This window comes from Lineus longissimus, chromosome 1, assembly GCF_910592395.1.
Source record: "Lineus longissimus chromosome 1, tnLinLong1.2, whole genome shotgun sequence".
Classification (NCBI taxonomy): Eukaryota; Metazoa; Nemertea; class Pilidiophora; order Heteronemertea; family Lineidae; genus Lineus; species Lineus longissimus.
Genome location: NC_088308.1, coordinates 656,447 through 684,176, shown reverse-complemented (window position 1 = coordinate 684,176; position 27,730 = coordinate 656,447). Strand labels below are relative to the sequence as shown.

General features: G+C 45.3%; 3 protein-coding genes across 7 annotated transcripts; 2 read left to right on the top strand and 1 right to left on the bottom strand.

Moving 5' to 3' along the window:
- The first annotated feature begins 978 nt into the window (after positions 1-978).
- LOC135483387 (solute carrier family 22 member 15-like) lies at positions 979-13,726 on the top strand. Of its 4 annotated transcripts, none has more exons than XM_064764261.1 (9): positions 979-1,892; positions 3,583-4,148; positions 4,472-4,700; positions 5,276-5,471; positions 11,850-12,083; positions 12,215-12,349; positions 12,505-12,708; positions 13,061-13,133; positions 13,446-13,726. In XM_064764261.1, exons 2-9 carry the CDS (start codon positions 3,777-3,779, stop codon positions 13,674-13,676), a joined length of 1,674 nt encoding a protein of 557 aa, XP_064620331.1. In that variant the 5' UTR covers positions 979-1,892; positions 3,583-3,776; the 3' UTR covers positions 13,677-13,726. The 4 variants fall into 4 exon arrangements, with proteins under 4 accessions (XP_064620331.1, XP_064620322.1, XP_064620349.1 ...); XM_064764252.1 differs by having other exon boundaries at positions 979-1,896; XM_064764279.1 differs by lacking the exons at positions 11,850-12,083; positions 12,215-12,349; positions 12,505-12,708; positions 13,061-13,133; positions 13,446-13,726 and adding exons at positions 6,090-6,323; positions 6,638-6,772; positions 7,342-7,545; positions 7,723-7,795; positions 8,222-8,727 and having other exon boundaries at positions 1,001-1,896.
- A 911-nt stretch (positions 13,727-14,637) lies between these two features.
- On the top strand, positions 14,638-19,902 carry LOC135497308 (organic cation transporter protein-like). Its single transcript, XM_064787113.1, has 8 exons — positions 14,638-15,326; positions 16,097-16,325; positions 16,944-17,139; positions 17,776-18,009; positions 18,254-18,388; positions 18,556-18,759; positions 19,036-19,108; positions 19,377-19,902. Exons 1-8 carry the CDS (start codon positions 14,901-14,903, stop codon positions 19,617-19,619), a joined length of 1,740 nt encoding a protein of 579 aa, XP_064643183.1. The 5' UTR covers positions 14,638-14,900; the 3' UTR covers positions 19,620-19,902.
- A 471-nt stretch (positions 19,903-20,373) lies between these two features.
- Positions 20,374-27,440, bottom strand: LOC135483330 (growth factor receptor-bound protein 2-like). 2 transcript variants are annotated; one of them, XM_064764136.1, is made up of 6 exons: positions 27,338-27,440; positions 23,220-23,312; positions 22,760-22,854; positions 22,327-22,449; positions 21,967-22,141; positions 20,374-21,661 (listed from the first exon to the last, which is right to left on the bottom strand). In XM_064764136.1, exons 2-6 carry the CDS (start codon positions 23,295-23,297, stop codon positions 21,488-21,490), a joined length of 645 nt encoding a protein of 214 aa, XP_064620206.1. In that variant the 5' UTR covers positions 23,298-23,312; positions 27,338-27,440; the 3' UTR covers positions 20,374-21,487. The 2 variants fall into 2 exon arrangements, with proteins under 2 accessions (XP_064620206.1, XP_064620197.1); XM_064764127.1 differs by lacking the exon at positions 27,338-27,440 and adding an exon at positions 24,247-24,442.
- Between the last annotated feature and the right edge of the window lie 290 nt (positions 27,441-27,730).

Genomic DNA, 27,730 nt, shown 5'->3' with positions numbered 1-27,730 from the left:
GATACAACTCTGGCTACAATCGCACGTGTGCACGTTGTTCTAGTGTCTTGCTGGAATAGACTGCATATGGCGAGATCACAGCGTGAGAGCTGACACAGTAGTCAGCGATCCCTTCATAACTTATGTTCATGTAACCTCCTCGTGTACTGAAGAAGGTTTTGTAGACCCAACGTACTGCGTGTTTATGTTCGCATTTAGGCCTATCGGATGGGGGCTTTGAATAGACCGTTTCTGTGTCCATGGGACATGCTGAAAAAAACACATGCCAAAAGACGAGAGAGGAACGTAAACCAGTAAATGTGGAAATGAGAATTGACTTCGAATGCCAGCAGTCTTGAAAGGTCAATGCCGGGCTAAGTCAGCGGAAGCTGCACATCGTTACCGGACCAACCTCCGTACGTGGTAACGAACCCGCTAAGCAATTTTCACAAGGCACGGCTATATATACCCGTCGACCATCAGGTGAATCAACGGTCGACACGGCAAGGGGGAGGCTATATTGAGCTCTGTCATCCGACATTCTTTTCTCGACATCAACCACCAGCATGTCAGTACGTGGCCTTCAGAGGCATCTCTCACTGGAAGTGAGACCCGGGGTCGAGAACAGTTAAAACTCGGCAGCACCTTCATTATCCAACCCAGCACGGTTCAATATTTCTGGTTCTACATGAGTGAAGCCGATTCGAGGCGTTCTATGAGATTTTCGATTTTCTTTTCAGGGCCACAAGAGCCTTTCAAATTCTATTTCGATACAACCATTTATTGTTAGCTTTCAGAACGGCATAACTGACTCAATGGGCTATTATCATTAGACGTTGTGGAGACACAGTTATTGCGCTCCGCACTATTGGTTTCTTTAATAAAAGCGGTTCTGCGTTGAAACTTGTTCATGAGATTTAAAGTCCGACCGCGTTGGACACACACACAGAGAATAATGACACGAATAAATGGAATATCGCACGATTTGCGATTTGCCTATACCTTTACATTTTCACCGCCCAAGAAAATGTATCTTCTCATTTTCTGTTCAGGCTCCGGCACAGATCAGTTAGCTAAATTCGGCCTGCTGAACATGTATGTGGACAATAGAGTTCCATTCAGATTCAGAAACCACGCCCATTTATCGGCAGTTCGCCTCAATTCTAAAAAAGTATCCGCCTTCGCATTCAATCCAAGTCTATGTTAAGGAGGGACACCGACGCGCAAGGCCAGATCGACGTATCAGAAACTCGCTTATGGGGGAATTCTATTGCAATGACTCGATTTACCCTATCGCTTTGATACCAAATAGAGGGGCGGTCACAGGACGTCTCGCAAGTCCACGAAGGGCCCGTATTACGAGAGAGTTAGTGCCATTGTGCGAGTGCGTCAAACGCCGGGCGCACGCGTTATGGTTTTCATTGTTCACTGTTGACCTGGTCGTTGTTTGGTATGACAAAATATAGCAGCCTATCGTCTCAAAAATGGATATTCTCACCTTCTTTAGACACAAACGGATTAAAGGGGATATCGCGCGCCAACGATTCTGCCTACTTTTTACATTTTCTCGGGCGGTGAAAATGACCCGTCTCATTTCCTATTCATAAGTCTGGCGCAGGCCAGTTAGCTAGATTAGGCCTGCTGAACGTGTGGACAACTTGAATAGGGTCCGCAGTTGGGTTCCATTCAGTAACTTGCGTATGACTTAATGATGCTTTGATTCCGACTGAATCGAGGGAAGAGCATTGGATTTGTCGTAGGAAATACGGGAAGTGAATCTTATGCAATTTTGTGGGCGGATAGCAAAACTATATCAGGGTCCGCTCTGGCCTACGCCCTTGGGATATACTATTCTATTATGTGACTGAGATTCGCGGTCGAACTAGGATCAGAGAGGAAACTCTGCAATGCCCGTAGGTATACACATCACATCATATCATACCAACCATTTGAGTGTAGTTTAGCTCGTCTGTTGGCGGAGGACGTTTCGTAACGGCTGGGGATGGCTGGCCGAAACCTGACATAATGGTTAGGTAGCTTTGGGCCCAGACCACATTTATTGTATGCTTTCTGGTCCCCAGGTAGGCACATCTTAAAAATCCGTTTTTAGCCATTTTGAAGCTCATGCGGGTTGTAAATAGATTGACAAAATCTTTATGGTCGGTGTTTGTAATGAGGCAACATCACATATCGCGGGTTTTTTATCGATGTCTGAGAGTAACCAATTCGACTTTTGCCACTATAGGTGTAGTGTCAAAATTCCATCAAGTGGGTGCAAAAACTCGGGAGCCCATCACTGGCTACCTACGCACTTGTCGTACATATTTTTATCCTTGCTATTGCTGAATCATGTTGCTGCATTATGCAACAAAATAATGGATTCTACTTTTAGAGGAATTAAACATCACCATAATTACTCGTGACCCATATTTTCACCGTAAGCGGGTTCGATAGCCAGCGCGACTATGCGCCACATCGATTTCCATGGTAGAAGTGAGCGACCCTAAGAGTTAGTTACATATAGTTATCCTACATGGCTCAATTCATACTTGGCATGCCCGAGATAGAGCTCACATTGCCCGAAATCGAACACTTCAGCAGCTAGCAATCAATAATAAAGCTTTTTTGAAGCTGATTTGCATGCACAAAACCAGAGCGTCCCATGCAACAATAGTAAGTGAATTCAAACGATCGAAAGGTCCTTCTGAATACGGCCTGAAACATGATAGACCTCCAATGCTTCGATGCGCTTGATTTCACAAACCAGCAAGCCACAGGACGATGCGGACAGTCTCGGAGAATCATGGAAGAGAAAAAAAATCAAAATCTTCTCCAGGGATTCGAATTCGGGAACTCGGGCACAGAATACAGACGCTCTAACCGCCTGAGCTAGGGGCTTTCTTGTGAACTGCTGCCAGCAAATATATCTTATATGAATGGCGATTATGCTTTATTTTTGAGAGATGAACCAGAAATTTTCTCATAGACAAGTACATGTAATAGAAGAAGACACCAAGACAAAGGTGACCATTGCTAAGAGAAAACATAGACTCCGAATACATAATCACGCACAGCAAAGAAAAAATAACTTTCTTCCTGCAGTTGCTCACTGGAAGCCGCTTAAAGATGTTGAACAAGGATTACACACAAATGTTTGCACATTCTATAAACGCGTATAAAACGGCGGGCATTTCAAGCAGCCCAGTGGCCTTGAGGATAAAAATGTTGGCAAATAAAGCCAGAGATCTCGAGTTCGAGTCCCGATGAGAGGACCTTTTTATTTTTTTCCTTCCAGAATTCTCTGCGAAGGTCCGCATCGTCCCACGGCTTGCTGGTTTGTGAAATCAAGTGCATCGAAGCATTGGGTGATATGAATAAAGACTAGCAAGTGCTTTTATCTAAAACTCCATGCACATTGACACTAGGCCTTTCTGTACAAAATTGAAGTAAAAGCATTTGCTCGTCTTTATTCATATCACCCATTGGAGGTCTATCATGTTTCAGACCGTATTCAGTAGGGCCTTTCGGTCGTTTGAATTTCTTACTATTGCGCATGGGGTGCTCTTGTTTTGTGCATGCAGTTCAGCTTTAAATGTCTTTCAGTAACTTTTTGTGGACGCCCTCATCATTCTGATTAGCCCAATTCGACTTTTGGCACTCGATGTCTAGCTTTAGTGGAGACATTTACATAATACATCCACACCTTGAGAAGTGATTCGACGAGACCGGTCCCCGCCCTGCCGTGGTCGCTGCCGCGATACGACACAACCAAGATTTTGCCGGACTCCTACGAGGCGATGGATACCAAGATTTTGCCGGACTCGGCGTCAAAGTCAAATATTGGTTCCCCTAAAGCCGAAAACGGGCTGGTGGGAAAAACTGACCAGACATTTGAGGCCCTGGTACTGAAAAATACTGGAGAGTTCGGAATTTATCAAATTCGTCTTTTTGCGGTGCTGACGATCATGGACCTTCCCATAGCGACATGTATGAGTCTCTTCATCTTCTCGGCTGCCAACCCCGGCTGGCATTGCGGGAGGTTCGCGGGTTCGAATGTGACTCACAACGGGACTTGGCCGAATATTAGTACAGCTGAGATGTGTAAAATGGATGGGGCGCGTTGTGAGGAGTATGTTTTTAAGGAGGATTTCACCTCCATTGTGACCGATGTAAGTAGCCTTGGAACTTGTGGACAGACCCAATTTTTGTGCAAACTATAAATCATCCTGAAGCTCACGCCAACACTCGGCTCATTAACGAGTGGAGAGTAGGAGGATACGACTGACTCTGCGTTATCGAGGATGAATATACATGTACGTGTACTTGTACATAATTTTGTGCTTAGAAGTTGTGCCTGTACAACTTCTTGATAATGGCTTGGCAACGACTGGTTAAATTTTCGTAGTCCAACTACATGTAGGCATAAACTACATATGTATATGAGTAGAGAATCAAAATGTTTGACATATAAGCTGATTTGATATTGTTCCAGTGGAATCTTGTTTGCGACGATGCCTACATTCCTAAGATGACTGTTAGTATTCAGATGGTCGGGGTCCTGCTAGGCGCCATCCTTGCCGGCCAGGCCGCGGACACCATCGGGAGGAAGAAGACGCTACTGATCGCAGCCATCATGCATATGTCCATGCAGTGTCTGTCGGCATTGTCGAACTCCTGGCAGCTTTACGCGGCGATATCATTCATCAAAGGGGTGTTCCTGGGTAAGGCCATTTTTCAAGGGCGCGTTCCTGGATGTGTCCATTTATTAAGGTTGTGACCTGGGATGAGTCCATTTATTAAGGAGATGTTCCTGGGTGAGTTCGTTTATCCGCGGGGTTTTCCTGGGTGTGTTCTATTCTACAAAGCAGACATGATATATACGTATTCAAGCACATTCCCTCAGCCATTCCATTAAACGATGTCCTCGGGGAAGATCAGTTTCAAGAGGTCAGAAAGAGCAAAGTGTTCATTGGTAAATATGCTGTGTAGACGGTATTTAGCCGGTTAAGAGCGCCAGGCCTGTACAGAAGGCCTTTATTACATGTATTCAGGCATATGCGAGCAGACGCACAAACGGCTAAATAGCGCCTTCACAGCATTATAAGTAATCCATCATCAATTAGATGACAATGACAGGGGGTTGGTGTAAGATCATCCTGGCACAAGTGCTCCACCTCTCGATATTTGGCTGTTCCGTGTCACTACGGTTCACACTTGACAAAAAGGACCACCGGAAGCGATGAGAACATCCTAAGATTACCAATTGTTTATCTGTCGTTTGTGATTTCTATTGTAGCTGGATCCATCAGCATCACTAACACCCTCCCGATGGAGTTCATAGGCCCGCGGTACCGCACACTAGTCGGCTCCCTGGGTGCCTGGGGCTTCGGCTATTTGATCATGGCCCTGACAGCGTGGAGGTTGGTCACTTGGAGATATCTAGCCCTAGCCACTGGACTCATGGGGGCTCCTTTAATACTTGGAATCGTGCTGTAAGTATTTAAGAGCATATTGCATGTATTGTACCTAACCTAACCTTTGACTGTTGAGGCCTCGGGAAACAAACATCGCTCCCTCAGTTTTTCTTCTCAAATACAATGAATTCCAAATTTACCGAAGGTTCGTCCCAGAGAAGATCCACCGGCTCATCCAGAAAGGTCGCTCATTAACACCTCTTCTCTTTACCGAAGGTTCGTCCCGGAGAGCATCCGCTGGCTCAGCCAGAAAGGCCGCTCATTAACACCTCTTCTCTTTACCAAAGGTTCGTCCCGGAGAGCATCCGCTGGCTCAGCCAGAAAGGTCGCTCATTAACACCTCTTCTCTTTACCAAAGGTTCGTCCCGGAGAGCAACCGCTGGCTCAGCCAGAAAGGTCGCTCATTAACACATCTCCTCTTTACCGAAGGTTCGTCCCGGAGAGCATCCGCTGGCTCATCCAGAAAGGTCGCTCATTAACACATTTCCTCTCTGACGAAGGGTCCCGGAGAGCATTCGCTGGCTCATCCAGAAAGGTCGCTCATTAACACATTTCCTCTCTAACAAAGGGTCCCGGAGAGCATCCGCTGGCTCAGCCAGAAAGGTCGCTCATTAACACATCTCCTCTTTACCAAAGGTTCGTCCCGGAGAGCATCCGCTGGCTCATCCAGAAAGGTCGTTTCGACGAAGCAGAGAAGATCATACGGGAGATGGCCCGCGTGAACAAGCGGGAGGTCCCTGACATGTCCGTGCTGAAGCAGATAGCCAAAGAAGCAGAGAAGAGGCAGAAAGAAGAGGGTCAGTATAGTTACCACGACCTGTTCAGGACGGCGGATATGGCTAAAAGGGCGGCAGTCATCATGTTGTGTTGGTAAGGGTTTACCGTTTATACTCTCTGCTGCTTGACATCATTTTTGTACCAACTCCACCAATACGACTAGTTATTGCTGAAGTGATATGTCGTCGATGATGACATATAACGTCCCCTTTATATGTTTGAATGCGAATGTTATCAGAGAGAACTTATTTGTCACTATTTGTTCCCATCGTCTCCTTTGCATTGTTTGTGTAATAAGTCTATACCATAACTTTCCCCTTACCATGGACATAACTACCGCCTCCCCAACAAAACTGTACTCATCACAACCGTTCTCGAAGACTAAACTGAGTTTTTATTCCTGACAGGTTCACATGCAGTTTGTTCTCCTACGGGATCAGCAATATGTTTGACACGTTCTCAGGTACTATACACGTCAACATAAGCATCAGTGCAACCGTCTCTATGGTGTCTGGCTGGTCTATCATCCTGTTTTCTGATAGGTAGGATACCTTCATTGATTTGCCTTAAACCGCGGTGCTTAAACAAGGAATTCGTGATCCTGCGGTTACAACACCCCACTATATATGCCCCTAGTCTGAGTAGATTGGGAGTAGATCAAATCACCATCAAAAAGGGTATCTCATGATCTATGCTGCAACATAAGGATAAGTAGAGCACGGTGGTCAAATTGATGTTCTGAATAGTTTTGATGTACTGTGAAGTGGAAGAGACCTCTTTAGGCAGCTTCCTGCATGTAAAACCTAATCTGGCCTGCCAGTCTCCTAGTATATTACATGTATAGTCTTCCGTTAACATCGGATTCCTTTTTATGAAAAGCACATCACTCTGGATGGAACTTGCATGGAACAGTGTTGTCATTCACCTTAAAGGAAGTATTTTTATAAGAATGTTGCAAATTAGATATACATGGAGCCTGAGCAGATTTCCCTCTTGAGTCAATGTGCATTGACTGTTTTCCCTCTCCCAACTTATGACCAATTCGTATTGACAGAGTTCCCTCCTACCAGTTATGAAATCTCTCCGTCACATTCAAATTATCAACTTCCAGATTCGGCCGCCGTAAAACCTTCTCCTCCTTTATCGTGATCCCGATCGCCTGTCTGACAGGTGTGGTCATAATCGGCGCCCTCGGCGTGAAATGGAAAATGCCCGACCTCGTGACGGCCCTTGTCTTGATTGGAAAGGGTGGCATGACGGCAGTCTGGGCCATTGCAACCATTGCTACCAGTGAGCATTTTCCTACATTATTGAGGTGAGTGCATTACTACTAGCGCATTTGTCCGAGTTAGATGAATAACATATGAGAGTTTACTAAAGATAAAATATGTCGGGAAGGAAATCCGGCTTTTCTTTGCTGCTTTAAAAATTAGTTAAACGGCCTCATTTTCTGGATATTAAAGAAACTTATAGCTTTTAATCTTGTTTCCAGGAATATAGCTATGGGCGCGTGTAGTACGGCAGCACGGGTGGCGGGGATACTGGCCCCCCAAGTGGCAATGCTGGTAAGAAGGTCTCCACTCTTTGAAATAAAGGTTTTTGAAGTTTTGACTTTTCAAAGTTGGTTGGCAAACCAAATATGCAGCCCTTAGATGTTTTTCAGCGTGATGAAAACCCCTTTAAACGTGTTTGATAGTCTCTTGAAGTAACATAAAACATGTTGTCCGATGTAGGCTCGGGCTGGAATTCTATATTTCCTAGACGACACTAGGCCTTTTGTCGAGAAAAAGGGGCATTTCTGGCAATGTTTTTCTGTAAATTTCCGGAATTAAACATTATTAGTCTAAAATCTATACACTGATCGCAAATCTCTCATGTAACATGTGCTTGTACATGTACATGTAGTCAGAAGATATCCAGGTCTGAGAAATGCTAACACTTCTGTCACTTGTCCACCTCATGAAGATTGATGGGTTTTTTCTCCATGCTAGGGTCAGATCAGCCATTGGACTGTGCCGTACATCATCATCGGACTGCTGTCTATACTCTGTGCTGTCCTCTTCCTAGTTGTCCTACCGGAGACCAACAAGGTCCCTCTCCAGGAAGAGATGCCCCCGAGACGGAGGAAGAAGCATCAACACGCCGAGGAGAATGGGATAGAATTGACTGAACCATTAAACCAGGAGGAAGAGAAGAAGACAAATGGGCACATTGGATAGAACCGCGCCATTGCTTGGACTACGCTCATGGTTTGACTTTGGCTGAATAGATGTCGCTGCAGCTGAGCTTCAATTTTTTGGGACAACTTGTAAACAAAGGCATCTTACGGTTTATTGATCTCCACATGCCCTTTTCAGCACAGTGGCGTGTGGCGTTTTTTAAGAGCCTTTAAATATTATTTGCATGTGATCAGAAATTGTTTCTGATGCAATTACATGTACATGTACATTACATGTAAATGTATCACGGATCATGATCAAGTATAAAATAACTTTTATATCGATGATTGTATTTTGTTTTGTTTTGTTCTTCATAATGGGACAGCGACTTGGTCGTGCCCGACCCCCTCCTTCTAAGGTGTGTCTGGTCTTATCTGCAGTTTGCGCACTTCCCATTTATGTGCAACCAAAGTTCTGTTGAAGGACACGCATATGGTTACATCTGTCACTCTTGTCAAGTGTCCAATCATCCTGAGACTCAGGGTTTTGATACTCCTACGTCATAATCGATATATCGAAAGACGGAGTATAGACTTGCTGGTGGCCTGCCCAACCAGCGCTAAACTGGGAGCATTTCTGACCGCCAGGGATCGAACCAGGGATCTATTGACCACAAGTCGAGAGTCGGAGCCACTACACTACGGCGGCTCCTTTTGTTTATACGATTATACCAGTATGAATGTAAAAATGTAACAACTGGCTTATGACAGCCTACTTGGTTCACGAAGCGGCCATTGACCAATAGTGAGGTTTTGCAACCACCAGGTTAGGCCCTACGACGACGTTTATCTATTGTGTGAGTTCACCCGAACAATAGATAAACGTCGTCGTAGGGCCTAACCGGGTGGTTGCGAAACCTCACTAATGTCCAGGAATACCCTACTACTTATACCATAATATGTAATAAAACTGATTAATCAAATTTTAGGATATGAAGTGGATTATGAAAAAATCTAAGATAGTGTTTCATAAGGTTCATCAGCTTACGGTCATAAACTGGACTCTCTCAAAGGTGAAAATTACATGTACCTTGCGATCACGGAGGACGATTTTATGTAATTTGTATTGAGACCCTATATCCTTCTCAAGATGCTTTAGGAGATGGGCTACGTGTTTTCACATGATGCGCCCAAACCCATTTCTATCTTACACAACCTTTCGGATTACGGAACCTAAACGGAACCTAAGTGAAAACGCGACACAATTTCTATACAAAGTACACCCAGACTTTCTTCAGCCAAAATGGGTGATTTGAAAACGCGGGAGGCGACGGTAGATGTGGGTAGTTCGCCGGGCTCAGCGCAGGAATACTGCCATAAAACTGGTGATACGAAGGCCGAGAAGGGTATGCTGGAAAGAGCTGAGAAAACAGATAACACATTTGAGGCTCTGATCCTGAACAAAACTGGAGAGTTCGGAATTTATCAAAGACGTCTTTTTGCGGTGCTGACGATCATGGACCTTCCCATAGCGACTTCTATGAGTCTCTTCATCTTCTCGGCTGCCAATCCCGGGTGGTATTGCGGGAGGTTCGCGGGTTCGAATGACACTTACAACGGGACTTGGCCTAATAGTACATCTGAGATGTGTGAAATGTATGGAGCGCCTTGTGAGGAGTATGTTTTTAAGGAGGATTTCACATCCATTGTGACCGATGTAAGTAGTTATGGAAATTGTCGACAGACCCAATTTTTGTGTCTTCAGCGTCATTTCTAGAACAAAAGCTTTCAATGCGTGGCTTATGATAGTAACCAGGGGTGATCATTAGATCCCCTTCCCTCCCGAAGAGGAACAGCTCAAAGAAGGCTGGCGGCCCCTATTGGCTGCTGCCTATACATATGGAGTGTCTCATTATCCTATTTGATGGCACCCGCTTACTCATACTGCGTCTGTTGAGGATTGCTATTTCAATCTTCCTACATACTTTACTCAATCCTAAAATTGTTCATGTCAGTGGAATCTTGTTTGCGACTACGCCTACATCCCCAAGATGACTGTAACCATTCAGATGGTCGGAGTCCTGCTAGGCGCCATCCTAACGGGCCAAGCCGCGGATACCATCGGGAGGAAGAAGACGCTACTGATCGCAGCCATTATGCATATGTCCATGCAGTGTCTGTCGGCATTGTCGAACTCCTGGCAGCTTTACACGGCGATATCATTCATCAAAGGGGTGTTCCTGGGTAAGGTCATTTATCAAGGGCGCGTTCCTGGATGTGTCCATTTATTAAGGGGCTGTTCCTGGGTGAATTGAAAGAAAAAAAAGGGGTCAAACCACAGAAATGTTGTGACGTCCGGCTGTATCCAATCAGTTGGGCGAAATTTTGCAGTTATAAACCATTTGTCAAAAATGACAAGGCCTTAAAATGGTTTTTTGAGGGGGGACTTCGGCCAATTAGAAGCACTCATTGTTTTGGAGGAGGGTAACTGAGGCATTCGTATAAAAGTACATTCGTATGATGTGTAGCGCACGTATCAGCATCAGAAGTTTTTAGCAGTTGTTCGTTTCTGATTTTATTGACTAGCTGGATCCATCGGTATCACCAACACCCTCCCGATGGAGTTCATAGGCCCGCGGTACCGCACACTAGTCGGCTCCCTGGGTGCCTGGGGCTTCGGCGATATGCTCATGGCCCTGATAACGTGGAGGGTGGTCACTTGGAGGTATCTAGCCCTAGCCACTGGACTCATGGGGACTCCTCTTATACTTGGAATCGTGCTGTAAGTATTTTAGAGCATATTGTTCTTAACCTAACCTTTGACTGTTGAGGCCTCAGGAACTAAACATCGCTCCCTTGGGTTCTTTTTTCAGATATACCAAATTCACCAAAGGTTCGTCCCGGAGAGCATCCACCGACTCATCCAGGAAGGCCGCTCATTTACACTCCTCCTCTTTACCAAAGGTTCTTCCCGGAGAGCATTCACTGCCTCCTCCAGAAAGGCCGCTCATTTACACCTCTCCTCTTTACTAAAGGTTCTTCCCGGAGAGCATTCACTGCCTCCTCCAGAAAGGCCGCTCATTTACACCTCTCCTCTTTACTAAAGGTTCTTCCCGGAGAGCATCCGCTGGCTCAGCCAGAAAGGTCGCTCATTAACACCTCTTCTCTTTACCAAAGGTTCTTCCCGGAGAGCATCCGCTGGCTCAGCCAGAAAGGTCGCTCATTAACACCTCTCCTCCTTACTAAAGGTTCTTCCCGGAGAGCATTCACTGCCTCCTCCAGAAAGGCCGCTCATTTACACCCCTCCTCTTTACCAAAGGTTCGTCCCGAGGAGCATCCACCGACTCATCCAGGAAGGCCGCTCATTTACACCCCTCCTCTTTACCAAAGGTTCGTCCCGGAGAGCATCCACCGACTCATCCAGGAAGGCCGCTCATTAACACCTCTCCTCTTTACCAAAGGTTCGTCCCGGAGAGCATTCGCTGGCTCATCCAGAAAGGTCGTTTCGACGAAGCTGAGAAGATCATACGGGAGATGGCCCGCGTGAACAAGCGGGAGGTCCCTGACATGTCCGTGCTGAAGGAGATTGCCAACGACGCCAGAAAGGGTCAGGAAGAAGAGGGTCAGTACAGTTACCACGACCTGTTCAGGACGGTGGATATGGCAAAAAGGGCGGCAGTCATCATGTTATGTTGGTAAGAGTTTCTATAGTTGGTTCTATTTGTCAATAAATCATGCTTAAACCTTTGCTATTCTGAACCGTGGTGTCGTCAGGCAGAATTTTCCGCACTATTATCGAAGGCTAAACTAAGTTTTATCTCTCCAGGTTCACATGCAGTTTATTCTCCTACGGGATCAGTAACATGTACGACACGTTCTCAGGGACTATCTACGTCAATTTGTGTATCGGCTCTTCCGTATCGATGGTGTTCGGCTGGTCCATTATTCCTTTTGCGGACAGGTAGGTAGGACGACTGTAATATTAGCCTAAAGGTTCGTGTGCACCCATTGACTGACGTTCCACTCACTTGCATATGATCAGTCTGTATGGAATGAATTACCTCGCACCTTTGGCAGATTTCGCTCTCATGTCACATTCAAATGATCATCTTCCAGATTCGGCCGACGAAAAACCTTCTCTGCCTATATCTTGATCCCGATCGCCTGCCTGACAGGTGTCATCATAATCGGAGCAATGGGCCAAGAATGGAAAGTGCCCGATCTTGTGACAGCCCTTGTCCTGATTGGAAAGGGCGGCATCGTCTCAGTTTGGGCTGTGGCGACCATTGCTACCAGTGAGCACTTCCCTACGCTGTTGAGGTGAGTGCAAAATATCGAAATCGTCTAAGGCTGGAGTAACATAGGGTTCAAGTTGTCACTTGTCATGATTCACTTGTCACGTGTTAACTGACTTTGGCTTGAAATCACGATGTGAGGGTGGAAAGTGACCTCGTGAATCGTATGTAGCCCGCTCTGTGGAAACGACTTGTTCGTTCTTCATGTCACGCATCAAAAGTGAACAGTGACACGTTACATTTGAAAACGTGACCTCGATCCACGGGCAATGGACGAACCCGACACGTTTTATGATATGATGTCATTGATATTAAAGAAACCAAGTATACTTGAAGAGACTCTTGAAGGAACTAATAGTTTTGTTCCTTGGTTTCAGGAATATAGCAATGGGTGCGTCCAGCATGGCGGCACGTGTGGCTGGGATCCTAGCGCCCCAAGTGGCGCTGCTGGTGAGTTAAATATTCGCAGCATCCTTAAGATGACCGAACACATTCTTCCATGTCCCATATGGATGCAGTCACACTGAGAAGGTGTATTTTGATGTCGTTAAAGCCACATTAATTAGAAATGATGGATTATCTCCAATATATGAATGCAGGGGCCATTGACAATAAGGTGACCTGATACATAAGAGTGTATATCCTCGTCATCCAGCCCTTCCCCTGCAGTGCTCTGTTTGCATACTTTAAGACATTAGTGCTAACGAAGGATTGGTGTGAACTCGTCCGGCTAATTATGATTTCTGATATTTGCTTTGCTAGGGTCAGATCAGCCACTGGACTGTGCCGTACATCATCATCGGGCTGCTGTCTGTACTCTGTGCTGTCCTCTTCCTAGCTGTTCTACCGGAGACCAACAAGGTCCCTCTCCAGGAAGAGATGCCCCCGAGACGGACGAAGAAGCGAGTGAAGGGAAACCAGGTCGAATGGGCTGCACCAGCAGACAAGGAGGACAAGAAGACAAATAATGGGCACATTTATATAGTTGGGTAGACCCCTCTTCTCCGCGGCTTAGCAGCGAGCAATAATCATCAATTGTTACTCTAGACAAAGAATTAAAGGAAATAGTACATCCGACATTATTTTGGTTTTCTCTTTTTTTCAAATAAGGAGCTACCGGCTGGTCGTACCAATGGAAAGACACCCCTACATGTATTTTAGGGCTCATCCTTCTTCCGTATATTTGCAATGTTTGAAGAACAAAAAGGTTCCACTTGGTGGAGAGTTCACGTTGTCACTTGCTACGTGTCACTTAAGAGTTGACCAACATCAGATCTACCTGTTCTCCCGAACGCAAAGAGCTCTAACCATTGTTGGGAACGCTGAAAGACATATAGACACATATTTCTCGGTGTCTCCCTGTTGAAAAGTCATGGTTTCACTAGCTATCTTGCACCGAAACACTGAAATATGGGGAACAACCAAAAACGTTACACCAGGGTTGAGAGGATATGCTGATGATATCCCTATGACCTCATCGACAGCACGGGAGCCTTGATCCATTGATGGATTAAAGAATGTCGGATTCTACTTCGGTGGTTTACCGTCCCGGTTTTGCCGCTTTCCCATAGGCTTTGTAGTCAAGGTACCCATGCCGAGCAAATAACTTTCCATTCATCGAAATTAGTTCATCGCAAGCGCAACATATATATCTATAGCACGTGCCAGAGCCAGTCTAAAGTTAAGCAACCTGAATCTGTGAGCCTAAACCACTGCATGCCAACACACTCAGAGGTGGCATCTCATTCTTAGCTCCCATTAGACAGATACATTTTATGATGACACGAGAAAATGAGAATCATTAATCAATATCTTCAAGGAACTTGTCATTACTGAAGATTTTTGAGAGTATTGACCTTGATTCAAGAGACCTATTCCTAATCAAAAAATCAATTGAAAATAATGATAACACTTACCTATATCATGGGGATTGCCGAACTGAACTTGACTCAGATCCAACGCGAAACAGACAGTAAGGAACATGACTGAGCAAGACGACTCGATAATATTGATTTCTTGAAGTGCTTTTATAGTAGAGTTATCACCTTGTGTTCTCGGATGGCCAGCCCCATTTCATTTCTAGCAGGAAACTTAGGGAGACTACGCGATTCTTGACTTAGATCTCAAAACGAAACATAAGTGGACATACAGGAACTATATAAAAGTGCTTCTGTGTGATTTCCAAAATCGATCCTTGACCTTTCTTCAGCAGCCACAATGGGCGACGAGGTGACGCGGGTGGCCGTAGATACGGGTTGTTTGCCAGACGAGCCTGCGCCACAATCCTGCCAATCAAACAGTGTGGTAGCGAAGTCCGAGAGCGAGATTATAGAAGTAGCTGACGAAACTGACAAAACTAACAAAACATTTGAGTACCTTATCCTGAGGCATATTGGAGAGTTTGGAATTTATCAAATTCGCCTCTTTGTGGTGCTGACTCTTATGGACCTGCCAACATCTATTTGTATGAGTCTCTTCATCTTCTCGGCTGCCCATCCCGGCTGGCATTGCGGGAGGTTCGTGGGTTCGAATGACACTTACAACGGGACTTGGCCTAATAGTACATCTGAGATGTGTGAAATGAATGGAGCGCCTTGTGAGGAGTATGTTTTTAAGGAGGATTTCACATCCATTGTGACCGATGTAAGTACCGCAGTGTCCACGAATATGATGAAGGTGGATATAACTTAGTCGCCCGCGATGTGTCTACCACTTAAAAACGAGTCACGCGAAAATGACCCTTGTTCGATATTTTTCGAGTTTCGTTGTTTCATTTATAATGTGAATGTCACTGATTGGAAGACCTTAAGCAAAAGAAAATAGAGGGCTCGTGTCGTATGAGGCTCTAAACAAACCGATGACCTATGACCCCTATGACCTTATGCAAGGACGTTCACAGAATGAAGTAGGCTATTGACAATGTTGGATTCGAACCAGAAACCTGTCAACACATCATTCCATATACCCGGACATTTATCACCGATTACTTGATAGATATCTTGGCCGGTCGTTTTGGGTCATCTCATATCGGCTGAGAGATCAGGGTCAATCGATGTCCAATATGTCGTATATAGAGTATTGAAATGCATTTCGCCAAGGCGTTTATGTATTAACTTAAAGAGTATGAAAGTAAATGTATACGAGAGCAAAGCCTGAATCATCGTCCTCCGCTTGACATTTGCACTTCAAGCCACAACATAAAACAGTAGTAGCATAGTTTCGCTCAACAATTCACGCTGCCCACTTCGTTATCTAAGATTAATATGAAGGCGTTTATTCACAGGCGTTCTCAACTTCAAAATGAATCAATGGCTACATCCTTTATATATTAGGAATATCATTCCGGGATTAACATGATATACATTGTATGTGTATAGCAAACCCCTCGTCCTCACAATCAGTTATTCTTTCAGTGGAACCTTGTTTGCGACTATGCCTACATTCCAAAGATGACGGTCAGTATTCAAATGGTCGGGGTCCTGATTGGTGCCATCCTTGGCGGGCAGGCCGCGGACACCATCGGGAGGAAGAAGACATTACTGGTCGCAGCCACCGTGGAGTTCACCATGCAGAGCCTCCTGATGCTCTCCAACTCCTGGCAGCTGTATACGGCGATGTCCTTCATCAAGGGAGTATTCATTTGTAGGTTGAAATGAAACCGGTCATAAACCTCTTTTCGAGCCAGGTAGAAACCATCTGGTTTACCGCTTTGACAAATGCCGTTAACCCTTAACGATTGACACTAAAGTTTCCTGTGAGAGAGATCATGTATAGATTAGGTATTATGAACTCCTTTACTCAAAGTTCATGTATGATACTTACAGTCGTTCAGATTCTACATTACACCAAAAACTCATTACTTCGATGAGCTTTTGATTACATGTATACCACTGAAGCAGAGAAAGGGACAACCATCTGGGCCTAAGGTGCCGCGGATTCATCCGCCTTGCAACCTTATTGTATCTAGCACTGATACAGCACCTGTACTAGATTGGGACACATGTCAAGCAGAGTTTCTGAAACCGGGTGCACTGTTCAAAAGATTGTCATAAAGAATGAAGACATTATCGTAATGATGGCGATGTAGGCGTCCACTGATTGGAGTGTGCGGTTTTTTTCACTCAGAACATCATTTCCGATGATATCTTTTAAAATAAAAGTCCTACTGGGTGATCTGAAGGACAATGACTGATTCAGAAAGTGTCATCCAGCACTTGGGGGTGATAAAGAAATGTTTTAATTTTTTCATCTCTATTGTAGCTGGTTCAATCTGTGTGTGCTCAACCCTCCCGATGGAGTTCATTGGCACGAGGTACCGCACGCTGGTCGGGACCGTGGGAATCTGGGGTTTCGGTTCTATGTTGATGGCCCTGGTTGCTTGGCAGTTGGTGTCTTGGAGATACCTCGCTCTATCCACCGGACTCATGGGCATTCCATTAATATTTGGAATCATACTGTAAGTTCCCAATGGTTCTTTAACTCTCCTCTTCTTCCGAAGAGCATCCGCTGGCTCACCCAGAAAGGCCGCTCATTAACACATTTCCTCTCTAACAAAGGGTCCCGGAGAGCATTCACTGGCTCAGCCAGAAAGGTCGCTCATTAACACCTCTCCTCTTTACCAAAGGTTCGTCCCGGAGAGCATTCACTGGCTAATCCAAAAAGGCCGCTCATTAACACATTTCCTCTCTGACATACGTGAGGCACATACGTGAATGACTGGAACCATCTTACAGTCTTACACTGAGGGCAAATAGGGGTCTGGACAGGCAACCAAGCCCGCTCATTAACACCTCTCTTCTTTACCAAAGGTTCGTCCCGGAGAGCATCCGCAGGCTCATCCAGAAAGGTCGCTCATTAACACCCCTCCTCTTCACCAAAGGTTCGTCCCGGAGAGCATTCGCTGGCTCAGCCAGAAAGGTCGCTCATTAACACCTCTCCTCTTTACCAAAGGTTCGTCCCGGAGAGCATCCGCTGGCTCAGCCAGAAAGGTCGCTCATTAACACCTCTCCTCTTTACCAAAGGTTCTTCCCGGAGAGCATCCACTGGCTCAGCCAGAAAGGTCGCTCATTAACACCTCTCCTCTTTACCAAAGGTTCGTCCCGGAGAGCATCCGCTGGCTCATCCAGAAAGGTCGTTTCGACGAAGCAGAGAAGATCATACGGGAGATGGCCCGCGTGAACAAGCGGGAGGTCCCTGACATGTCCGTGCTGAAGCAGATAGCCAAGGAAGCAGAGAAGAGGCAGAAAGAAGAGGGTCAGTACAGTTACCACGACCTGTTTAGGACGGCGGATATGGCTAAAAGGGCGGCAGTCATCATGCTAACCTGGTAAGGATGTTTTCGTTACCTTTGGTATCATTTATCTGCATTAAAGGCAAGTTTGAATGTTGTGCAGGGTGACGTACAACGTCTCCCAGGTTGTTTGATAAACCTGGCCGAAGCACTTCAAAATGTTTAACCCGGTAAAGTTATGCCTCGCCCTCGGAGACTGACAACAACCTTCATCAAAGCTGGAATATACCGTAAAAAAACCAGTATTTTGTGACTAAATTATTAAGTTCTATTCTTGCAGGTTCACTGCTAGTTTGTTTGCCTACGGGATCAGCAACATGTACGACACGTTCTCAGGGACGATCAACGTCAATTTATGCATCAGCTCCGCCGTGTCCATGGTGTTCGCTTGGTCCATCATCCCCAGTGCTGATAGGTAAGGGATTTCCGTGTAAACCTTTCAAAAAGTAGGTTTGTAACCTCGGCTGTACATCCCGAGACTGCCTTGTCAACAACTACTTTTTGCACTTACGTCCTGTGTATTCCAAGCCCCTCAAATGATGTTCTAAATATCGGTTCTTTGAGTAAATTTCTCATTTGTAGATTCGGCCGCCGAAAAACCTTCTTTGGCTATATCATGGTTCCGATCGCCTGTCTGACAGGTGTGGTCATAATCGGCGCCATCGGTGTGAAATGGATAGTGCCCGACCTCGTAACGGCCCTTGTCTTGATTGGAAAAGGCGGCATCGTCTCCGTCTGGTACATTGCCTCCATCGTTGCGAGTGAACTCTTTCCTACATTGATGAGGTAAGTGTCAAACTGAAGATTGTTTATGATATAGTCTGTAACCGATTCATAGTGCCAGACATCGCTTATGTGACACGTTTACATTTCCAAACTCGTATCTCTCTCATATGTCAAGTACCGGGCCTCAAGGTAGTATAAACTTTGAGCTGAATCGGAATGAGCTAACAAGGGATCAACCATTGGAAAGTGTTACCTTCTGATAGGTCACTTTAAAATTTTTTAGCATTAATTGAGAAATACATGTGTCACAGTTGTTATCATGGTTCTTGTTTTCAGGAATATCGCTATGGGAATGTGTAGTGTTGCTGCCAGGATTGGGGGTATACTTGCGCCACAAGTGGCATTGCTGGTGAGTTAGTGCATTCATCTGGCGCCGGCGTCGAGAAATAGGGCCATTGCACCTTCTTCTATTCTTGAAGGGAGAAAGTAGCATCTTAACATGGAGGAGGGGGGGGGGGGGGGGTATACACCTCGGACACAGTCATCTTCCTGGTGCGGATTCACCTTTATTATTGTTGATGTAACAAGTCAAGCCCAGTGCATATCCGTTATGGTGTACATGTTTTCAAGACATTCGCGACGAGAATGATCAAGTCATCTTTTCTTTTTTTTCAAAGGGTCAGATCAGCCACTGGACTGTGCCGTACATCATCATCGGGCTGCTGTCTATACTCTGTGCTGTCCTCTTCCTAGTTGTCCTACCGGAGACCAACAAGGTCCCTCTCCAGGAAGAGATGCCCCCGAGACGGAGGAAGAAGCATCAACACGTCGAGGAGAATGGGATAGAATTGACTGAACCATTAAACCAGGAGGAAGACCACCAGACAAATGGACAACCATATTTGGTCGGCAAACCATAAACTCCGGAGATCCTGACAGTGATGGATTTTGGGGGGTTTTCAGGTGCCTGTCCCCGGGCACCCCCTAAAGGCACTACCCATATACTACCCACTACCCACCAACAAATAGTGACGTCAGCATAAATTTAGCCTCACAACTCGCCCCAGTGCCGAAATTAAAAAATGTCAGCACGAAATCAGCGCCTCCAGCGTCAAGATTGCATAGTAAACCTTTGTTGGCGGCGACACCTATCGGCAATAAAAAGGAGTTGAGCTTACAATATTTGTTGTTATTGTGCTGTGGATTTGTTAAAATCAGTGATGTATGCACGGGAAGACCGTTGCACAGTGTATACTAGTGCTGGGAGTAGTGGGACTGGCCGCGCCAGCCGGTCGAGGAGGGTCCGGAACGATTTTTCTGGGGTAGGCCCCCTAGACTGGGGTCCTCTATCCCATCGGTTGAGCGGCCGGTTAGTTTATTATCAAATTGTCATCAAAAATTTCTTTTGTCAAAACAAGTTTCGTTTTATTATGCATGCAGCATGAACACTGCACCATTGACAATACACACCCGAGTCGACAGCCCAATCTTTTTGCGTACGTTCGCAGGCCGGTGGTCTTGGCTCTAGTGTGCGTACAAGGGAGACGAGTACTGAAAATGGGGGAAGTGTCCCCTTCTTCCCAAATATCTGCCACGGCCACAGAATATGTATTACAGACGTACTTACTATCAAAACACTCACGGCATTGAAATACATGAACAAAAAAAACAAACTTTTAGAGAATGCTACAGTTTTATTGATTGCATGCAGAGTAGATCATATTCATGGTAAGGCATCGTGTTCAAGATACATTGCAAAATGTCAGAGAAGTCTGAAGGGGGGTCACGTGAACGTGCTACAAATATTATCAATAATGTAATATGAAGCCTTATTGAAGTGAAATGCTCCTCAGATCATGGAGAAAGAATTATGCGAAATTTCATGATTCGCTTTCTACTCACTACTAAAGGAATTAACAAGTATCCTATACCCAATTTTCGCAGGAGAGCCTCACATTACAGGCGACAGCCTTCTGACCGGAAAGCCTGGAGTGTTAAATACCGGTTTTTATACAGTCTGCGATTCGCCACAAGATCACTGCATGTGCACACTGTTTGTACACTCGCAATTTCTTGTATCAAATACGATCAGGTCAAAACATTTAAAATATTTAGTTTAGTGGATAGCTCATTGACAGTGTAATGAATCAAATTAATATACATATTTTGGGCAGGCGAAAACTGACAAGTCTCTCTTTGGTGTGCTGGTAGAAATTGAGGGGTGAAGAATTTGGAGGGCTGAAAGGCACAGTTTCGACCAACAACAACGGATTTCGGACAAGTCCATTGTCAATTTCCGGCGGCGCCCATAAACTGGTAATTTTTAGGTATAATAACCACAATAATACCACTGACTGAGGTACAGAGTTCGTTCTGGGGGGGGGGGGGGGGATATCTTGAGTACATGTCCAGGAAGGACTCGATGTTCAACGGACAAAGTCACAGATTTAAAGGTTATATTCCTGAATTGGAGCCAGGAAATGTGTCACAACAGCCCACGTACGCGCACAGTGCGAGGAGAGGCCTGTCCATGTAGTCCACAGTAGCACACAATTCGAAGATCAGTGGTCCTAGTCCAGGATTACCTGGAGTTTGAAATGAACATCATCGTACTGTCAGCCTCACCAATAGAGAACTCGCAATGTCAGCGCCTTTTTGATTGAATAGAGATAAGCAGAATTTAAAATCTGATTCTGGTCTGTGACTTTGTCCCATTATAATTCGACCATTCAAATCCATTGACCATGTTCATTATTGTCCTTTCCTGGCAACTGTTACGGTATTTCCCTCATGTCATTTTAGTAACATACGTTGATGGAAAAATGCCCTCCCGGCCATCTTTCAGGTTAATACCCTTCCACCAATTTTCGTCTTGTTTGTCTATCACACTGATCTCATCGCCCTTTACGAAGCGTAGCTCCCCATCCTCCTCCGGTACGAAATCGAAGGATGCTTTTACCTTCTGAAAGAAAACAGAGGCAGCAACATTAGGAATCGGCCCTAGGGCAAAAACTAATGACATCACAAATCAATATGGCTTTTGCATATACCGTTATAGCACTTGTCATTGACCCTGATTGCGCCGGACTCAGAATCATTGCTACACACAGGCTGGTATCAATGACAGCAGAAAAAACGGCTTACGAACAACAACGGCCGAACTATCCAACAGGGTAGGTACAGCTCTGTTTACTGCTGCTCAATCGTGAATCGTATGGGTAATGAAATCCGCCGTGTGGTGAAAATGAATGTATTATAGGCATTTACCATTATTTCAGAAGGAGAATCAATGTCTTTCAGGAGGATTGATTGGGTCCGACTAACGCTAGATGTCCGATGATATTCAACCAACTGATTAAGCGAATTAAACTTCACCACCCACAGGAAGTACTTTCCGGCCCCGTCTCGTAGAACTTTGAAGTGCTGTACTGCTCCCTGAAACCTGGAAGAGACGTACATTCCGTGAAAAAAAGCTGGTAGCGACAAGAAAGAAATGTTCTTGGTATTCCGAGTTATCAAGGCGTGATCAATTTTGAGATGTATCAGATGTTCAGGATTACCTCGCTATGCATGTGCGCTGTCTGCACGGAAAGTCTGCATCCATTGCAAGTGCCACGTTATACCTACTTGACAGAAAGAGAGAAATCTCCTGGCGTCGACTCGCTCTCCCGTATCAAAAACGCGCCGTCGTGCCCTTGACCAAGAAGCAAAGACTCCGCTTTTAATCGTTGTATCTTTCCGCTGAACCATCTGGAATAAACGATTCACGCAATTAAGAGCCTATGTGGTAAAGGATCAGCCCAGTAAAGGATCAGCCAAGTAAAGATCTTGTGATATTTGGGGGGCTCGATCGCTCCGGTAAACGTAGCTACAACCTTGCGTCAGGACAATGGCTTGGTCAAGCCGTTATTCTCGGCATGACTTAAAGGAAATGCCCGAATAGTTCCGCTGGAAAGGACGGAGAAAATGACGTCAAGTGAGACCATGTCAATCCCCATTCTGGCCAAGAATCTATCTATAAATACTGATTTTTATTCCTGAGGATAAATATTCTACTTACGAATGTGGTTTAAGTGAAATATAATTACTTGGGACCATTCCATCACGGCCTTCTAATTCTGCTCTAAACCAGTTTGGATCCTGCATATTGAGCACCTGAAATGAAACAGACGATGGGGTAAATGGGCGGCAGGTTTCGCTATCCGTACGAACGACGAAGTACAAAGGTCAGTGGCGTCACGGTCTCGTGTTAATTCTCATAAATGACGTAATGACCCGTCGGAATCAATGAATTTCTCCTTAAAATCGCTCCATACTACATCGTTCGTAGCTCTTCTTAGGCTCGCGAAACCTGCCTTAAGTCATATTTATTCATCGACAGAGTTTTTCAAGAGGCCCCGGCTCCAGTTCTTAATCAAGTGAACACACATGCCAGCGTCATGTCATACCGATCTCAGTTGGACCTCTCTTTTACCTTTCGGCAACCAACAAGCTGTGTTTGATCGCATACCCACGCATACCTTGAGAATACTTCCTTTTTTAAAACTTAGCTCATCATCTGCACTTGCCGCGAAATCATGTTTCGCTACAGCCTCCATGCCAGCGGTCCTTTCCTGCAAAACAGATTATCCGGTTTGATGTGTACATCCCCACGGTCTCCCATCAAAGACAAAACTAGTTTATTCGTAGGCGATTTCGCTCTAGCATAACCAATCAAGCATCATCCTCGCCGTGCCAGTCGGTAATCATTCCCGATTCCTCTCATGACTTGGCGTGGAAATTGCCAATCGTGATGATTACTCTTCCAGTTGTTCTGACACACAGCAGGGATAAGAAACAGCTCATGTATTGCGTAATCACCCGTCATCCCTTATTGACTGTGAATACGACAACCAAAATTAGCGAAAAATACATGAGCGATACCCGACTCCCTCACTCAGTCAGCAAATTTGAGGGGGGCCAGTTCTCGTACCCTTTCTCGGGGACTTCTTGTTCGAAATTACCATTTTAACACATTTATTTCACCTCCTTTTCTTATTTATGAGTTGTTATACTGAACAAAAGGTTAAGTAAGTAAAGTGGTGACCTCACAATTTTGATGAAAAAGCACCCCTTTTGACGAGTTGCATGACATCATACTCAAAAAGTACCCCCTTTTTCGTTTTCTCGAGGATTTTACACCCTAATTTTGAACTCAAAATAACCCCTTTTCCCCTATATAGACATTTGGAACGCGCCCACGATCCCCTAAGGTACTGACTAGGGGAGCGATATCGCGTACAAATGAAATAATTTTGTCTTTGATCGGTACAGGATGGATGCATTCACCGCTACATATAGGGGTACATGTATTTGATACCGCTTTTGGATAAAAACGTGAATTTTGATACGGACATTTTTGACACATCTACCGTAACGGGATTCATGGTGGTGTAAAACATGCAACTGCCACCGTGCTGAAATGTACACAAGTTGTTATAGGTCTGGGTCTGATGTAGTATAGATAGTGGGGATACTCCTAAAGGAAAAAATTGTCTCACAGATTACCTGCGCCTCCCACCAGAGCGTTTATAAGCGTTTACCGACACTGCTTCACCTCTCAGTGCTTCCAGAAATCTCGTCCTCTATATATATATTGGCCTACTTGTGAGAAGTCTTCACACATCCGCACAAACGCTTTATCAGTGTATACAAGAAATATAACGAACCTCCGTGTTGGCTTATAAGCATTGACACGCATATATAGACCCGACCTATTTACATGTAAAATGTGGGACGCTATGTCACTGCACAGTCTATCAATATAATGCACGAGAGAAAGAGGACAATGCGTAATCTGTTCGGAAATGGAGTGTTCGATTATTCATACACGCGTAGGCCTAATGCATGGCTTCCTGCTTGTACGTCAATCGTGCAGTGTTTCCATGACATAAAAGACATGATGGACTACCTGTGTACTGCCTAATTGTACATGTATTTCGGTAGTGGGTTAGCTAAGATTTGTCAATTGTATGTATGGATGTGATAAAGTGTGGAGATGTAAGCGCACCTTGCACTAAGCACCCTCTGCACCCCCTGCACCCATTTGATAATAAGACCAAAGCTGTGCGACTATTTCACACTCCAGTCACACCCTTCCATCAGTGTCGGGTTTTAAAAAAGAAAATCAAAACCGAAAACTTTGCCGAGTGAACACCTGCACCCACTCTCTTCACCAGAAAGAAATCAAGATGTTTCAGACCGTCTTTTAAACCAGGGACCCGAATAGATTGTCCACAACGGGCGGCATTGGCTAATATGAATAAAGTCTAGCACTGCTTTTACTTCAATTTCGTACAGGAAGGCCTAGTGTAAATGAACATGGAATTCTAGATAAAAGCATTTGCTAGTGTTTATTCATATCACCCAAAATATCGGGTGCCTTAAACACTTGACTTCCATTCTGTTTTGAGCACTATCAGATTGCTTTACCCTCAATACCCTCAAGTCAAGAAAGATTCTGATTGATTACAGCGTGCTCACAGGAATTCCGTTTATTTTGATAAAGTTTATTGATCCATATCTAACTTTACGGACAGGACTTCACTGTTGGGATCCCGTGGACACTCTCGACAGGACACATGTACTTGTTTCTTTTGCGCGTCTCCCCTAATTTCAGCAGAGCCCAATGCTGGCATTATCTGGCACTCCTCCTTCTCCTTGATGCGACTAAAGAGCGTCTGATGACGCGTGGGAATAGTAGGCCTGGACCTTGTCACGCGACAACTGTTTTCCCGGCACTTCCCAGCAGGGACCCTCTTTCGGGTCAAAAATCTAAATTCATTCATTTCTGTGAGATTGGTCTTGGGCGAGTCTTTTCGGATCGGTGGCAAACCAACTTGGCGTTGCAGCAACACGTTTTGGACTTGTTCACTTTCCTGGATATACATATACCTCAAGTATTCATCGTAAGATATGCCTTTTGAAGTCGGTCTCTCTGCCCCTATCTCCACACCATCTTGATTCAACGGGGAGGTGGGTGAATTTGCATGGCAGTTCCGAGACATTATGTCTGTCTCATCATGTGTTTCACTCTGGGGAATTCGAACTCCGGGGTTGGACCTGTTGTCTCTACTTATGCTTAAACCATGGTTGGCGTGGCTCGTCACTCTTTTCGGTATCGGTGAAGTACAAGTGCAGTATTCCCGCACCTGCGGCCGCGTGGGCACTGGTGGGTATCTAAATCTGACCTGTATCCTGCCAAGACCTGCATAACCCTTCCTTACCCAAGAAAAGGTCTGTCTTATTGGACCATTTCTCCTGGAGAATTCTTGCTTCTCCTGATCAGGCACGACCATCCGCCAGACAGAATCCCTTGTGGCCAAGTCCAGTGGCGACTGCGCTGAACCCTCCTCAGACGCACGCCCTTGCGTTATCTTGCTTGTGACACGAAGACTATCGACGTAGATTTTCTGAGTTCCATTGTCAACTCCAGGTCTTGTGACAGGATAAAAACGTTCCAATAGCCTACTCTCAATAATTGTAGGTCGACGAACAGCTTTGTTCCTCATCGCAACTAGGTCCTCCTTCTCCATTTCACGAGTTCTTGTCTGAATTGTCGCTATTTATTCCCCGTCATCTTTCCAATTCGCAGTGTCAGTGTTTTGATGTCATCGGTCAATCAAAGACAAAATCATTGCTATACGGAAAACATGCGGAACGCTAGAAATTCTGGAAAGAAAATATTACAGGCACGGCCATGAGCGTTCATGGCAACGACGCATCAATGGCAACGACGGTTTTGGCCGCATATGACGTCACATCCCCGTGACGTCGTCAAATTTATTCGGAGAACTCGTTTCGTGGACCAAAACCGAGTCGTCCAAAACAATAGCCAAAACTTCACATCAACTTCAAGTTGGCGTTATTTCTACAACATATTTTTAAAAAGTTCTTTGCTGATCCCACCCGCCGTCCATTAAAACTTCCTGGACAGTCCATTGCGTCATCCTAATTGGGTGTGAAGAACGACGCCGGTCCACTGCGTCCGGAGTGTACGTCCATTATGACAGACACTACTTTTTCACTCTGTTTCTACCCAATTTTAAGCCGCCTGCAAAAATGACGTCCCCGGGACTGCGTTCTTTCGTTGCGGTGGAACCCCACCGTACAGTATGACGCCTCGAGGATGCACTATCGGTTCAGCTATTTTACAAAAGATGGCAACACCGACTGACCTATTTTCGCGCCGTTCTCATCTGACATTGACTTCGTCATGTTCGGGCGAATCAATACATGAATAGCACTGTGTACACAGCAGCTGTACATCGAGATATTCACACCGGAAAGTGCATTGTTGCGGTGAGTATTCGATGGGTGCTGGTTGGTAGTCACAACTGGCGTCGTCACTGCTAACATTTGGTGCAGTTGAGTTGTCGAAGGTCATCTAAGGACACGGGTATTGAGGTTGTTGTGACTCGTGTGCTGCGCTGTAGACAGGAAGTGGAAAGGTAGGTGATAAAGTAAGAATAGCCAAGTGTTCTCACCGCAGTTCACTCGCTACCATGTCTACTGCGCTTCCCCGTTCACTACCCCCGGCCCCAGGCCATATCGGACACAGTCGTGCAGTGTGTGGGCCTAACAGACATCAGGTACTTACGGTGTGACCCAGCGAATCACATGTGTCGAGTTGCCTGCATTCTCTGCATCAAAACCGGTTGTCCCATAATTAGCAACCTCGTCCCCATTCACAGTTCGCAGGCAACCACGTAGATACACAAAATGAACTACATGTATTAGCAGTCTTCTGCATTCTACTGCATCAAATGTCAATTGGTCATGAACTTGGGGACGGAATCTGGTAAGATACTACTCTTGGAGTAGAGTCGAAGTTGTGACAGATCCTAGAGCGTTATTTTCTGGTGTTTTTACAAAGGTATGGGACCCCAATCCCTGACTGAAGACTGGAAACGAGGTATCAAAATAAATGTACGCTATATAAATGTTCATTTGCATCTTAAACGGTACAAAAAATGATTTAATTTCGGATAGC